The sequence below is a fragment of the Anthonomus grandis genome, chromosome 15, assembly GCF_022605725.1.
Source record: "Anthonomus grandis grandis chromosome 15, icAntGran1.3, whole genome shotgun sequence".
Taxonomy (NCBI): domain Eukaryota; kingdom Metazoa; phylum Arthropoda; class Insecta; order Coleoptera; family Curculionidae; genus Anthonomus; species Anthonomus grandis.
In genome coordinates this window covers 7,061,991-7,079,344 of record NC_065560.1, presented here as the reverse complement: position 1 = coordinate 7,079,344, position 17,354 = coordinate 7,061,991, and the positions used below count along the sequence as shown (strand labels likewise).

The following is a 17,354-nucleotide window of genomic DNA, read 5'->3' as shown; positions in this document are numbered from 1 at the left end:
CTTGTTGACCTTTTAAAAGACATCTAAGTCCAAGAAAGCCTTTTTTTAAATCAAGAATTCAGTTTGTCTATTACCACCTAATTCCCTAAACACTAACGACAACGCCGCTCTATTCTACACGTGCTCGCTACGTTAATCGATGTCGATGGCCGAATATGTTTGTTCATCATTGTGCGTGTGTTTTACGGTATACAGCCTAAAATAATAATTTATAAAATATATTACTTATACCAATATACAGTTGATCAACATAATTAATGTTGTGCCAATAAAACGAACGTGAATACTGACAATATCCATTTATTCTCCTTCGCAACGTTACAGTGCGGGCTTTTAGGTTAAACGGTGTGTGGACGGCTTGGCGGAGTCGCGTTGCCGCCCGTGTTGCCGATATTTCCGTATGTCGATGGAAATTCGCTGATTTTTTGGGGAAAATGACGGAATATAGTGAAAAATGTATAAATACAGATGTTTCTGAAGAAGTAAAATGGGACGACGTGAAAAGTGACGAGGAACCACCTGAAAAAAAGGTGAGAAAGGGTTGAATAAATTGTCATTATTATTTTTCTGTTTATGGTAAACTTTTAATATCCGAAAATCTTGTGAATTCCGAAAATGAAGAAAAAGTTCATTTCTTTTAGCCTCGTTTTTGTGGCATGAGATTCAGTTTAACCATGCAGACAGTTCCCTTCTTGTATATTATCTTAACAATATTCCATTTTATTATTACCTACTAACTTTTAAATATTTTAACATAAATGAGACACACGGGAACATTCTCCACGTCACTAGGGTCACTTTTTAATAGCACAAGGCAATGGAGTAAACCTGGGATACATTTATAGGATAGCGCAGATGAGGTAAAAAGGAAAGCTCTTGTAGTTTAAAGTATAACTTAATATTAATATTTTTTAAATGATTAATTACACTTATAAACAATTTTACACTATTGGAAGAAAAGAGGAAATGCATCACATTTAAAAGATTCAAAACCAAAACCTGGATTGCTGGGATATATCTTTCAAAAATATGTAATTATGAGGTACAGAAATGGTACAATTCTGGCGCGGAAAATGGATGGAGACCAACCAATTACAATTCGCAGTGATTTCGATTTAGAGAAACTTCTATAAGGTGTTTATTTTATATTTATTTTATTACATTTTTTCTTTGGTTAGTCAGGTTATGGGCAATTTAGCTTATTTTTATCTACGACCACAATAATATCTAACAACGGTTTAAGAATTGGTCATGTTAATGTTAGATCTTTTTTACCAAGTATAAATATAATTAAGGAAATTCTTTTAGACAGTTTGAAACTGGATATTTTAGCAATTTCAGAGAGTTGGCTGAATTCAAATATCTTGAACTCTCCAGTAGCCATTAATGGATTTAATTTTTACAAATTGGATAGAAAAATAGAGAGATGGAGGTGTTGGCTTGTACATTAGGCATAACTTGATTGTTTCGAGAATTGATAATAGGGAAATTCAGGATTACCTTGAGCAACTTTGGGTCAAATTAAAAATTGGGGGCGTTTCAATCGCAATTGGGGTATTTTACAGACCTTCCAAGGCTAGCGTGTTATCTGCATTAGATGTCTTAGAAGCCACCTTTAGCAATGTTGTTCCATGTTGTGATAAAGTTATTGCCTTAAGAGATTTAAATTTAAATCTATTCGTTAGTTCTAATGTAACTCAGCATTTTGACCGCCTGTTGGAAAGTTTCAGACAAATTGTCGTTAACCCAACTCGTTATGAGCTTCAATCGGCATCTTTGATTGATGTGATATTACTGTCGGGAGATAAACTGTTAAAAGTTAATGTTGAGCATTTAAATCTTCATGGAACCACGGACCATCAATAAGTTTATTGCAGTTTACACGTTAATATTTCAGTTATTTCTGATGCACTGCAACACATAGGTTATGTTGTGTATTACATAACCCAACGGCCACGACTGGAATTATGGAAGCAAAACAAATAACTAGTGTTTTATAAGAAATTATAAAATTTAAAAATTTAGCAAAGAGAAAAAAAAATTATTAATTTATAAAAGGCCCTAAAATTGACTTAATATATACCATCTAATTAGCCTTTTAAACATAATTAAGTATTTGACTGGTACTACATCTATTAACCAAAATAAAATCTTTGTAATATTTGGTTTTATAATTGTGGACAACACAAAAAATTGCTAATTTACCACCTATATATTCATAACATAGGGGGGTCCCATAAATAATGGCATATAGCAGATTCCTTTAAATAAAAATAGAGGTTAAAATACATTTTACTAGTTTGAAAGTCAAAGTTCACCAAGATACAGGGTGAAAAACTTATGTATTTTTTTTGTAACTTGGCCATAAATTTAGCATTTAGTTTTCATTTTCAACAAAATTAAAAATATGTTTTTTTTTATATGGCAAATCTTAAATATCACCTCTTTTTAAATATTTAAATTCTTTTTTAAATTCCATAACTTTTTTAGGTTTGGCATAATTTAATTTTCTAATAAAAGTATTGCATTATGCAAGTATTTTGCTTAAAAAAGGTATACTTCAAAAATCTCGTTTCGTTTAACACTTTTCGAGATATTTATTACACAAAAGAAAAATTAAAAATAAAAATTATGAATATTTGGCAGTAACTGATCTTCATTTGTCTCAATACATTCTAAAATTCTTTTACTGAAAAATCGCCGAATCTTAAACAACAATTGCGCATTTCAAAATGAATCAGCAGCAGTTAATATTTTTACCATTACTTGCTCTCTTGTGTTTATCGTATTTTCGTAAACAATTAATTTCATGTATCCCCATATGCAAAAATCTAATGGGTTAAAGTCTGGATTTCGCGCGGACCAGGGTCTTCAATTTCCATGTCATACGCAATAAGTAACAATAAGGACGCAATAAAGATGCAATAAAAGGTAATAGATACCCTTACTAAACGTGTGAGTTTCAATTTATATAACCATTTATCAAAATAACTGTCAAGAATCCAAACCCTGACAATTCAGCTTGTTCAACAAATATTTGAACCTGAAGTAGGAGTGCTTTAAATGTAAATATCTAGAAAAGGGTTAATCGTAGCGAAATTTTTAACGTATTCCTTTCTTAAGCAAAACTGTTTGCACAATGCATAGTTTAGTGAAAAACTGAATTATGTCTCTAAAGTATAAAAACTTGGTACTGGGGAAAAATCAATGTGTAAGTAGAAGTCCATTCTTAAAGTGAAAAGGCTATTATAATGTAGGGTGTTAGAAATGGCGGGAATATTTTTTGTTTGTGCACGCTAAAAAAATAAGGTGAACACTGTTTTTTTGTAAAGGACTCTGTTGCTAAATTAATTAGCTTTTTTTTATAGGACACCCTGTATACACAATTTTTTTGCTGAACAGATAATAAATATAGAATGTGTGGATATTTCAGGATCGTTCTTATAGCACTATATTGAATTTTCTCTAGTTTTTCGGATTTACTGTCGTAAGTTATATAGAAAAAAGTTTGGTATGCATTGACAGATTTTGACCTAATCTCTTTATAAATCCAACCTTTTTTTGCAAACTTTCTCATAATTTAGTGAGCGTTTGTATGAAAATTCAAATTAGCGTTCATCATTGTATCCAAGTATTTAATATTTTTATCATACACCCATTTTTCTGCATTTATATTATTTCTAATAAAAATAGGACTTAAAAGTTTTGAGATCTTTTAAAAAAATTTATGAGACTTTTTATTTCATTATATTTAACTAATATATATCTGGTCATACTCATCATTTGTAGGGTCAATAATTATTATTAAATTATTATTATTATCCTAATAATGGGAAAAGCAGGCAATAATATATAAGGAGGGACAACAAAAATTTATCATTTTGTGAAAAAAAGGTTAAAAATACACTAATTTATAGGCTGGTAGAAAGCATGAGCGACAAGGTCAATGTCTCAAATAAACATGCTAAGCAAATGATTTGAACAAAATTAACTAGATTGAAATAATAATAGACATGCCAGGAAAAACTAAAGAAATATCAGATCATTCAATACAATTTATTAAGTTTGTTATTATTATAGTTAATTATTTATAAGGGTTTACGCCTGTTCATCTCCAAGTGACATGTGTGTTGTTATGTAATATTTATTTGATACTCTTCTATCTACAGATTAACTATAAAAGTTTAACAACATTTTGTATTTATGTTAGATTAAAAAAATTAATAAAATATTTTTTCTAACAGCATGTAGCTGATTGAACTTTGGAACTGATTGGCATTTATGTCAATTTTCTTTACGACACATGACATCAGCGAAGCCTTCTTTCAATATTGATTTGAAATTTCTTTGCATGATATGGAAGATGGCAAAGCCATCTCTTCTTTTCATACTACAAACCAATAGGAGAAGAATTATTAAGAATTAGAAATAAAAATATGACGGATTGGGATGAGATCTCTTACTTTAGGAAGTATAATCAATGCTTTCTCTTGTACATTTTTCCTGATTTTCTAAGCTTACTTAACCTATTTTTAAGAGTGAAGATGTGCAAAGATGTTACAAGTTTGCACTAAAATTTTTTTTCTTTATATTTTATTAAAAGTTGTTAGAAGGATATTATAAATTTTAACTCTAAGATATAATATTCTTCCAATCAGTTTGAATTTCTGATGCCATGCTCTTTTTCCGTATTCCATTCCATTTCTGTGATCGTTTCCGTTTTTTATTTTTGCTTATCTATTTGGGTATGAACAATAGCCAGGTACAGGTGGCCCTGACATTATTTTGCGATCTAACAAAAGCATTTGACCATGTAAAGTGTCTCTAGTCCAAACAAATCCTTTATTTTATGAACTGTTATCCTTCTTTTTACTGATTCTTTAATAACTATAACTACAGCTGTGTTGTCAGCAAAACAAAATACATTTATTACTGTCGCTATCTATATTAAACGATTTACTAACAAAATTCAGATCTGGGCGCCACAGAGTAAAAGGCCTTTTTGAGCTCCATAAATATTGCAACACTTTGTCCCTAATAAATAAATCGTTTAAATTTGTTGTATATAATATTAATTATATTTTTAAATGTTGACGTTCTTTTATATACATTTTTATTTGCTTCTTTTATAACGTTCGGGTTTCTTTGGCTTTAACTTACTCCTTACTTTCTTTATCATTTATAGTAAATATTGTGTTAAAACTTATTTGCAGAAACAATAAAACAAAACTAAATCAATTAAATAGTAATTAAGCCTTTTACATTTAGAGCCGCCAATCCTAACCATCAGCGGTAACTTGTGTGGATGTAATCAGTTAACCTTCCAAAATGTGAAAGCTAGGATTAGTTGGGTTGGTTTACGCCCTAATGCGTAAAGTAATTTATTTTACGCAATGCATTAAAAAGGCTTTCCTTCCGATTTTGGGGACATACTTCAGTAAAAAAATAAATAAATAATTTCCTACTTTTAGTGACTTTCTTTGATGTTGGTAAAATCGGTCGAGTGGCTACGCTTCGGATTTCATGAAAAAAATCTTGGCTTAAACCCTCGTTTTTTTTTAATTATTAAAGGGCAAGTTAATGTTTAATACTTTAAAAAAACAATACATACAAAGTGCTTAAATCCATTTAAGCCTTTTAATTAAAAGTTTTTTCGCTCCGTTCGAAATCTGTTTGTGCCTAATCGTCTTAAACTAAAATTAATATTGTGAAAACAAAGCCGGCTCGGTTGTTTCCGGCAAAAACGTCCGCATTTGCACTGTTGACTAATGAAGCGAAAACTTTTCATCCCTTTTTAATTAATACTTCATTCGTCGACACACGATGATTAAGAAACTTCCGAAATAAATAGTAAACCGACGGACCCTTAAAACTCGAGAGTGTTCAGCGAATTTACAGAATCGCTGTTCAAAAAATAAACGTTTGTACGCCTCTTTTTTTTATTTGCATATATTTTGTATTCATGGCGTAGATTTACAATGAAAACCATTTGATTGTCCACTATAAGTAAACAGTCCTTAATTCAAATTGGGCAAACTAACGGCCCTCGAAGGCCCCATCGGCCGATACTAAACTCGATTTGCGAAACCCCCCTATGACTTTCACGATGATTTATGATCCGACCTAATAATATTTTAGGGTTAGGATTGTTGTGAAATTGACCACTAAAATAATTGGGGTCTCCATTGCGGGTTCATTTTCATGAATTAATTAACGGATTTTTAACAGTTTTTGAATTGTGGAATTTAGACGATAATTCGATGTTCTGTAAAGGATCTTCCAACTAAACATTAGGTTTCAAACACTTCAAATTATTTATTGTTATTAAGAATCGTTCAAAAAGCAAAAATAATTCTACTTCAGCTATTCTTTTTATATTTGATATTATGTCTATTTACAAGGCATGCTTTTGCAAATAAGCTTTAGTGAATTCATACCATCCTCCAATCTCATCAAAAACACCACTTCTGTTATATAAAAGCAAATAAACACTTGTCTGCCTTGAAGTTTCTGTACACACAAATGTCGTTATTGAACAAAGCTTTTTAAATATAAATTGTAATTCCATTTTGTGTTTTTGTTATAAATAATTATGCTCCGTTTTACATTTATTACGCCCTGCGGATATCAATGGCTCGATCCTATTGTTGTTAATGAAGCGCCGTGTATATTATAATAATTATAATGAAATTGTTATACATATTTACGTATGAATACAATTATAATGTAATTAAAATTAAATTAATTGTATACCAATGTTTTTGTTGTAAATTATGTTAAAGAAATTGCATTATAATAAAATATAATTTTATAATCTTTTATTTACATACTTCTACCCATGCTATGACTTTACTTAGTAAAGTCTAATTTTCGACATTCCATAAGAAGTATCTTCAACTGTTATCAAATGTAAACTAACAGGCTTACAGACTCAAGGTGTGTGACGTCTTTTCATATGTGAAATATATTAGATCTTGCAGTGTATAGTAAAGATCTCCAGATGTTAGAAATATAGAGTGGCTGAAGGGTCCTTGCTTTTGCCTGATATTCCTTCCAGGAATCTTCTTTTCTTCCCTTGTTGCTTCTTGCACAAAATCTTTGCTTCTGTTCAATGTATGTTGTAGCTATTGGACCAAACGTGATATGCTATTCCTGTACTCGAAAGCTCTCCTGTTCGGGTCCAATATCAATGTTCTTTTATGCTGATTTCTAATGTCAAATGAGAAAGAATTTAATTTTATAGATATATTTAAATTAATGAAATACGAAAATTAAAAAATAACTTATTTAAGTTAATCCAAATGATTTCACTTATATATGCTTCTGCATTAATAAGAGTTATTTAAATAATTTTCAAAAACAAAAACAAATTCACATTAATAAAATAAATCTACTTAATGATGAAAATATAAATCAAGACCTTTTAAACACAAATAATAATGATTTTATAAAGAAAATTGTTATTCATTTATCAGATGGAGTTTGATTTGATATAGAAAAACTTGTTATTTCTAAAGGTCTTAAATACTCCATAAGTTCTGCTTTAATTTAATATCAGTTCAGCTAATTAAGACGAAGATAGAAATTGAAAAACCAATTAAAATTAAACAAAATTTAAACTGCTTAGTACTAATACTTCCTGATAAAGGTAAAGATACTTCTTTTAAATATTAACACTTATGTCGCTGTTATTTAATCGATAGATTGAAAGATAATTTTCGTTGAAATTCCCAAAATCCTGAAATTCTCGAAAAAGTTTCACAAGGAATTTCAATACTTTTTTGTCCAGATATTAACGATCAATAACTAAAATCGATTTATAGTATATACTACTATATTAAATATAAAAAGTCGAATGTTAAAGAAATGAAAAAGCTGCCAAAGGATTTGAATTAATATTTTTTTATATAATTATATTCTTTTTTTTATTTTTGACAAATAAACGATTTGAATTTGTATTTTTATAATAAATATCTAAACGCACTTGACATGGTTGCAAACTTCTACAAACAAAAGTTTTTTGGTAAAAAATTATTAAATTGTTAGATGCTAAAAAATATAAAGGGCTCTATGTTACGCCTATAAGGAAAAGTTTTATCCATATCTTTTGGCAGTTATAGCCGTTTATAACATCTAACTTAATAATTTTTAGTCAACAAACTTTCATTTGTAGAGGTTTGCGACCATCTCCGATCCGTTTAGATGTTTATTATATACCTATTATAGAAAAAAGTTTAATTCAAATCTTTGGAACTTAATTAATTAGACATTAATTAAATAATATGGGCGCCGAATGTAAATACTTATGTTGCTGGCAAACGACACATGTTGCGTTCTCGATTTTGATTGCTGGATGTCGACCAGCCACTACCTTTATTTTTATTACAATATAAGTATACATTATTAGCTCTGATTTCATACTGGAAAGACTTTTGGTTGAGTTAAATGAGTTCCAATATTTTTTATAATATTTATTGATTTCTCTTCATTAATTATAATTTTATGTTAAGTTCGTTGTTAGTTGCGTAGAAATTGATTTTTTCAATAAATGTTAATTTTTGTAAATAATATTTATATAAAATGTTAATTCTTCATTATTTAAATTCTCATGCTCGTCGCTGATTATTTTGTTTTTAGCATTAATTTATTAAGCATTATTCCAAAATTCTTTATCCTTTTGCATGTTTTTAAACAAGAGACATTTTTAGAAAACCTCATAAATATACTGTTATTAATATTTCGGTCGTTTTCAAACAAAGTATTAAAAGGGCATAAAACTTTTACCATTTCATACTTCGAAAAGTTTATTAAGTAGCAAAAATCTGCACGAAGCCAGACACACAATAAGACAGTAAACTAAGCCTATACAAGCCGCAACACTCGAACAATTCTCGACCCCCTCAACTTGTCCCCATAAATTCCGGTCAGGCATCTGTCCTAAATGCTTCTCGTTTTATTTCCAGGCCAAACTCGAAACCAAAGCTTTGAAAGCCAAACGGCCAGGGTTCACCGACGATCGTTACAACGAGACCTCTTACTATATTGAAAATGGTAAGTCTTTTATGTGACATTATGTGTAGATCCTCTATTAATTAATTCTAATAAAGCAGAAAAAGAGGAGCTCTGGAAACTGTCTTCGATAGCTTCTAGACCTCCCACTAAATATCTAACTTTACTTAATCGACCTATAGTAGTAACTAAGTTTGACTAACACCAAATAAATGCCCTTCTCCAGGCCTAAGGAAGGTCTATCCCTACTACTTCACCTTTACCACCTTCACGAAAGGTCGATGGGTGGGAGAGAGAATCCTTGACGTGTTTGCCAGGGAGTTCAGGGCTCATCCAGCCGAAGAGTATGAAAGGTGTATCCAGGCTGGCACCCTTACAGTAAATTACGAAAAAGTTCCTACTGATTATAAATTAAAGCACAATGATTTGCTTGCTAACGTTGTTCATAGGTAAGTGAGAAGTAAGTGTTTAGGGGTTTAAATAGTGAGACAATAACAGCTGAGTATTGACCAGGTCTGATCCATAAGTTCATTGAAAAACGTGTATTTCTTTTACTAATTCTGGATATCAAGAGAGGAATTGTTGGATTGAATGAACCAATCATCATATCACTGTTGCTGCTTCAAAGTAGTGTGGGTAATTATTGAATGTGGGTATTTGAACTGATCCGATTTTTCAGCCAAAACATTTTAATACCATGATAGAAGAACGTCTAATATTTCTGAAGTTGGTACTTTGGTTTAAAAAAAGACTGAAACTTGAGGATTTTCTTAGAACTTGAGGAGTACTAATGAAAATAATACTTGAAACTTGAGGAGTACTAATATTAAATTTTCATGTAGATGGAAAAAGCACAAAGATCAATTTATTGGCATTGGAGGGGTAACACTTAATGTTACACCACGTAGAACCGCGTAACTGATTCTACTATTGACTTCGAAGGACCACAACCTTAGGTTGAATTTTATCCCAGGAAGGGCAAAAGTTACATTAAAACACACATAAGGGTTACCTCTTTACATCCCTTTAATACTCTAAAAAACCATTTTTACACAACACTACTTTAAATTTATTTACCCAACACTTGCATTTAAGGGTACAGCAAACTTCTAATACTAAAATTACTTCCACTTTAAACAACACTTCGAGTACAGAGAAAAACTGCTAGTAAAAAAGCCAATTTTTAAACTTTTTACTATATTTCTAATATTTCTTATACAGAGATCGAGCGTATCGACATTGTGAGAGATGAGGAGCAACTAAAGACTTTCTTCGCGTCTGGAGCTGCTTCGGTAATCGTTAAGCACGATTCGTACTTATTAGTGAATAGCGTATTTGGAGCAAATATTAAATTGTGACTTTGACAGTGTTGTGGTTTTCACAACAGGCCGATGGATTATACTAACATTTAAATCCTGAAAAAATTGGACAAAATTGATTTTCTTATGTCGTTACTACATTTAAAATATTTACTTTGGCGCATTCGTAAAAAAAAAATTAAAATGGAAAATAACTTTTTTGGCCTGCTTTAACTACTATACGGGCTTGAAAATTAATTTAATAGAAATTGAATTAACTCATTTCTTCTGCTTCTTATAGTTTCTATCCGTTTCAGATGTTAGCTCTCATACATCTTAATTTTGTTCACTACAGCTGGAAACCACTTAGTTGTATCAGACTGTAAGGATTTTTAACCATCAGATTCGTCTTGTACTGACACTGCGTTTTCCTAGTACCTTTTCTTCTTCTTCTAGCTTTTCTTCTTTCACAGTATCAACCATTTCTTTTTCATGGTATTTTCAATATTCTACAATATAAAACCATAACTCAGTGTCAGTAAGTGTCTGTGCTTTTACCTCGTAAAGCAGGATAGAAAACACGTAACAGCGCGCGAATCTTATCTTGGTCTATAATATTATGCTGATCGCTTCTGAATCGATGTCTCATTTTGCTGAATGATAGTCTTTTCAATTTTGCTTCGTATTTCCTGTTAATAATCCCATTTTTCGTTCACCAGAGTTCCAATGTTCTGCATTCGTTGTTTTTAACCTATTTTATAGATTTTTTTTTTTTGGGTCGGTGGAGAAATTCTTTATGAACACTGGTTACGCGGCGCCGCCCCCAGTAGTGTGGGACTCAGTGTCGAGTCTGTTTCGTCCTATACCCACTAAAACTCCACCGCTGGGTGGTGGCTTGTGGCTCCCTACACTGCGGTCTGCTAAGAAGCAGTCCTATTGTGTCCCATGTGTTTAGTCCCACAGGTTCAATTCTGTAGCTTCAAGGAAGTCCAGGATTGTGCCCAGTGGTAGATTTCTTATACCCTCTGGTGCGGGTTTCTCTTCCCCCAGGAATGTTGCCCTGGTTTGATTAAATGCTTCACAGAAGCACAGTATGTGAAGAGTTGTTTCGTCCTCCTCATTGCATCCCCTACATAGCGAGGTAGCTGATTTCCCTGGCGTATGCAGGTGTTTCCTGCTGGGTGCATGGCCTGTAAGTAGCTCTGCGACCCTTCGCAGTTGTTGTCTGGAGAGGCCCAGTATGTTCTCACCCTTCTTGAAGGGTGGGCTGCCTATAAGTTGTTTGGATTGTTCCATCTTTGGCAGCTGCTCCCAGTAGAATTTGTTCTGGTTTGTTGGCCAGTTGCCGATTTCCCTCTTCCAGGTCTTATCGCTGACATAACATGTTGGTTCAGGGCCTACCAGGCTGTTGCTGGCTCCCTGGGTTGCAAGTTGGATAGCCCTTCTTGCAGCCTTGTTGTTGCCCATATTCTCTGCTAGGAGTATCTCTGGCCTATTTTGCGCTTCGGCGAGGTTTCTGAGATCCTCCCAGCAGCTTTGCACAGTCCTTGACTTAGTCTCGAACTGTTGTAGTGCAAGTGTTGCAGCCTGGTCTCCTGTGAAAATTGCGAAGGTTTTGCCTCTTGGCAGCCCTTCTCTCATCAGTTGGACACAGGTTTGTATTCCTATTATGCTTGCCTGTAAATTTGTTGTTTCCAGGCCCAGGATTAGCATGAGTTGTCTGCCCTGTTGTTCGTCCTCCACCATGCCCACAGCTACCCCGATCTTGGATCGTTTGGTTGCCGTGTGCCATACTGAGTAACCTCTTTGCCTGAGCCTTCTGCGTTCAGTGGTCCCCTTTTTTCTTTGATGATAAAAGGTTTGTCATAGTGTATTTTATAGTTGCTATTAGGTTGTTAAGCGGGTAGAGCCATGAGGGTGATCATCTTATCGTACAACTGGTATTTAAAGCAAATTAAACGTGTCCAGAATAATTTTTTCTCGCTTTCTGAAAAAACTTTCTCATTTGGTGATTTGTTCGGCTTCCAGGTCTTCTAACATGTTTTTTTTCGTGTGCTTCTTTCTTTACTCTATATTTTCTCCGTGGTGTTATTCCTGTTTTCTATATTTTTCTTTACTATATCCGTTTGGGTTTTGCACCATCTCAAGTCGGGCCATGTTTCTTGCTCTTATCTTCTCTTCACATTTCTTGTGATACCAATAGTTCCTCCTTTTAGCCATTATCTTTGCAATTACTGACCTCCTAATGTCCTCCCATGTTCCATCAACATCTGGATGTTTAATCTAATTTTTCTCTATCCGAAAAAATCTGCATCCAGACCTCTGAGGGTTCATACGTCGACTATATTGCTGCCGAATCTTGCATTAATTAGGACTTGGTCAATCTGGTTCTCTGTTGCTCCCTAGTTATACATTCATGCTTGTTCTTGTGTTCCAATATTATTGATTTGATCAATAGGTTGTTTGATGTTGCCACGTCTACTAGGCGGATTCCGTTATCGTTGCATTAGTCATGTAGACTAAGTTTGCCAATTACTACTCTAAAGGCCTCCTCTTTTGCTACTTTAACGTTGAAATCTCTCAGCATTTTTACCATGTCTCCTCTGTATAAATTCTTTCCAATTCCTTAATTATGTCATAATTTTGTTTCGCTTTATTGTTTTTCAAGCTATTCCTGACCTGTACCAGCTTAGTACATTCGGGATTCTAATACGTATATTATCCTTGTTACGTTATTATAAAAGTTATGATGAGTTCTTCATTTGAACACATAGTCCATCGGGCGCTAGTTCCACATAAATTTTTAATAAACTTTTGACGAAACCAATCGAGTTTCATGGCTTGGAAGTAGTCTTTTACTGAATATGTTGCCCGCCGACGCCGTAAGGGCGCGCCACTAGTGATGATTCAATAGTAGTGTACAGCTTAAATATTAGCAAGTCTGAAAATCCTGCACAGCCAAAAGTATTTCTTGCAGTGCCATTGCATAAAATAATGAAATGATTTTTTACGATTTGCGAGAGATTGTCAAAAAATGAGAACAAGAGAATACGAGATTACTTTTATGAGTAATGCCTAAAATGCCTCAAATACAACTTTAACATATCATAAACTAGAAGGCAAAAGGTGTATATTAAAATTTTATTACTTAAATGTGACTTATGAATTCTAAAATAGGGACTGAAAAGACGAGGAAAATCGTTATGCAAATAATTGTTTTCCTCGGAAATACCTAATTATTTAAAACGTTTTTATTAGCATAATAGGAGCATGATGCACCGTTCGTTCGTTGTTAAAAAACAAAATGGCTCTGAATTAGTCACTGGATATGTTTTTTGTTATGTTACCGTTCTCAGTCTTTTCTTAATATTCAATTGTTCTAATATTGACACATTTATTCTCCGATATATTTATTCATTCGGTCCAAATGATTCTGAGCATACGTGTCCAACAAAACCTAAACCATTACAATACAGTGTGATAAACCCTTGTTTCTGAGATACTATACAAGCATTCTTATTTCTTGAACTAACCTTAAAACGAGTGTCACCAGATGTCTTCATTCATGTACTTTTAAGGAATCAGCTAATAGTTCCATCGATATATTTGGACATCCATGCAATTCGTGTAAGAATGTCTTGTATAAATCTTGCTATGGAATAAGTACTTAAGAATACTTATTCTTTCCAGTCGAGTTGTGCCTCGTGTGTGTACGGATTGCGCTTCTAACCTCAGTGGCCAGAAGTCCAGGGTATTAAAAACAAAACATCTGTTTTCACGATTATTCGTAAGTCCTAAAAATGAAACATTTTTCGCCATGTAAAAGTTTTTAAAAATTACTCTAAGTACATAGAAATTTGATGACACACTGCTGCATACTTTCAGTATGTGCTCCCAGAATTTGAAAATGATGATGGTGTCATCTGCAAACATCTACTAGTAACCCTACCCATTATAAGGAGCAAAGGAAGGTCATTAACATAAAGAAGAAAGAATAACGGCCTCAGGACCAAAACTTCTGGGGAACATCTGAAGTAGTCCGTAGTTCTTCAGAGCAATGACCACCAAAATTAACCCTTTGAACATGACCCGATATTTAATCCGACATTTAAAAATCTTGAATATGCCACAATACACTGCTGCAGCAACTTCACCGAAATCAAGGGTCCCATAAAGAAATGAAGAATATCAAAAACAGCATCATCCGTGCTCTTGGAATCCAAATCGAGAGTTTTCTCGGCGGAATTTTCTCATCAACCCTTTTGATTTATTTCGCGACTCATCAATTCTACTATGATAATACAAACCTTTAGAAAGAGCAATAGTGTTCCTGTAAATCCTCCTATAATTATTGAAATAGACCAGAAATTAATCATTGTCCATAGAAAATTTTCGGATGTGGTGCAAGGCTCACATATACCGTGGTTTGTTTCTTTTAATTTTGTTAATAATAATTGGGAAGACTTCGTTGCATTGTCTACATCTAAAACTCGGTATTCCGATTTATACTTTAACAAAGAGACCTAAATTTTGCAATATTGCTCCTAGTATAAAGTCTGTTTTGAGCAAACATATTCGAGTAGAGAGAATAAATTAATATCTGTGAGCTGACATAACACATTAATTTATTTGCAATAGATACAATTTGATATCAAAATTTGCTATTGAGAGAAAAGAGTAACTGGAAATGAAACCATTATGCATCAATATCATATTGCTACCATAGGAACAATAGAGTAATCTGCCAACTCGAGAGGCTCCTCATGCTTCAACAAATGCTCGGTAAAGATTATAATATTTAGGAATCCCAGAGAATCCATAAATAGCTCTAGCTCATTTCCCTTATTTTAAACACTGAATATTCAATAAAAAAATTCCACTTCGCAATAAGCTGCAGTGCTGAGGGCCTCGTTCTACATTACAGCTAGTTTAGTTGTAACCTTCACAGGGTCTTCAATTATATGAGGATCAAAATTAAAATTGGTTGGTATTGATTTCATTACAATCCTCTTGGAGACAAAGGGAATACGTAGAGTGGCGAAATTTATCATAATGTTTAGTGATTGTAATAACTCTTGTATTGCAAGTATTAAAAATAAATGAAAATAAAACCAAGTACATGACCACATCAAGGGCTGAGCGTAGGTATTGGATAGGATAAATTATGACGATGGACTTCAAATGAAGTTCGAAAATTAATTTAAATATCGAGGTGCAATTAAGTTAACATCATATTACAAAGTGCCAATCGATGCAGTTTTGCATTAACTTGTAGGACCAAAATAAGAATATACCATTCCATTGGAAGACTTATGTATGTAATACCTATACAAAAAAGAACGAGACTGAGAATTGCAGAGAGAAAAATCCTACCGAGCATATATGTATATATTCATTAAATAATAAATAATAATTTAGTTACTAGCAGAAAGTCAAGAATACACATCTTCCATATAATACAATATTTCTCTACCTATTACTATTGGTAAATTCAAGTTAGTACTAGCATAAAAATACGATAGTAACAAAAGCAAAATTCACCCAAATTTACATTGAATTAGGTCCACAACCATAATTCTACAATCTGCTAACTATTTGGTGCACAATTGTATTAAAAATATTGTGTGTGCACCTATCTCAGAGGTTGTAATACTTTATTACACAAATATGAGTTACACATCTTCAAAGTAAGAGATTTTATAATTACTTTTTAATATCCATTAAATACTTTAGTTACACAATAATTGTGCATCTTGAATGCGTAGGAAAATTCTTCTTTGAAGTAATTATTTTTTAACATTAATCTGATAACTGATTTAATATATAATTGTACTAGACTCAGGACCTTAATTTTCTTTGAACACTAAGTTTGTGCGGTGGTCTTTATTAGTAGTACCTTCAATTCCAATATAATCTAGACGATTTAAAAGAGTTTGCTGTAGAAAATACGGACCTGATATAGGATGAAACTACACAACATTACCATAGTAAAAAAAAGCAGGGAAATAAAACAACTATATATATGACCGGACATTGTAAAAATAGTAAAATCTGAAAGAAAGAGTTCTTAAATTAGTACGGGAGCAGGCCTCGACCAATAGAAAGACCACGACTACGGTGTAAGAACAATACAGCATCAAATTTTAGAAATCTAAATCGCAAAAGCTGAAAATCTAATGATGAATCGAGTATAGTGAAGAAACATTGTTGGGTCAGCCAAGACTCACCCTGGATTGTAAGAGCTGCAGAGAGAGAGAGCATAATTTTTAACCTAAATAATTTCCTTTGTAAACATTTTAGGCGAAAATCTTTCTCAAGAATTGTACTAATAATATCAATGTTGCAGCACATTTTAAAATAACAGTTTAGTATTTAATGTGGTTCTTAATGTGGTTAGATATAACATTTCCTTGTACTCCTTAAGTGAGTGTCACACAAAACCAAATAAATGATTTTTTCATTGAGTTGAGATATATAGAGCACGTAAAGTTGTGACACGCACGTCCATCCCAGAGGAGGAGAAGGAGGATTAGGAAGAGGACGACATAAATTTCACGAATACGGATGTCCGCAATCACGTATTCAAGCCTTAACTCCTAATTCCCAATCCGTAATGCTGAATAATTCAGCTAATTGAGCCTCCCCGTGATTTGGCCGGTCTAGGTCAGTAAATCTCCGACGGTCATTATTACCGGGTTTAAAGGCGAAACGCGCATCTTGACGAAGATGCTTGAATCCTTAATTATTCCTTCCTACTGTAAGGGGGCGGAATATTCAGCTCCTGTGGGATTTCCTGGAGGCTGTTGTAGACCTATTAACGTTGGGAAGTGAAAAGTGGTCACTACTCGAGGGAGCTTTAATATTAGGAACGTTAACTTTACGCAGCTGTTGTTGTCTCGCATACTTGAATTAATATTTAACTGATTAAATCATGTTATACTTTTTATTTTTATACAGACACTGTCCTACAACACTCTAGCAAATAAAATATGTAAATACAGTTTTTTTTTGCCTTTTGTAATTGCCGCATCGAACCAATAACCCTTG

At 32.9% G+C, this 17,354-nt stretch overlaps 1 protein-coding gene across 3 annotated transcripts in view; it reads left to right on the top strand.

The window, feature by feature from the left end:
• The window catches only part of LOC126745370 (pseudouridylate synthase RPUSD2-like), a 427,187-nt gene that overhangs the window by 381,551 nt on the left and 28,282 nt on the right, over positions 1 to 17,354 (top strand). For 2 of the 3 annotated variants that reach the window (XM_050453192.1, XM_050453190.1), the window contains exons 5-6: positions 8,964 to 9,051; positions 9,236 to 9,458. In XM_050453192.1, coding sequence (XP_050309149.1) covers positions 8,964 to 9,051; positions 9,236 to 9,458 — 311 coding nt within the window. Of the gene's footprint in view, positions 1 to 114; positions 531 to 8,963; positions 9,052 to 9,235; positions 9,459 to 17,354 lie in introns of those variants that run through there. The other variant, XM_050453193.1, reaches the window with a different exon arrangement.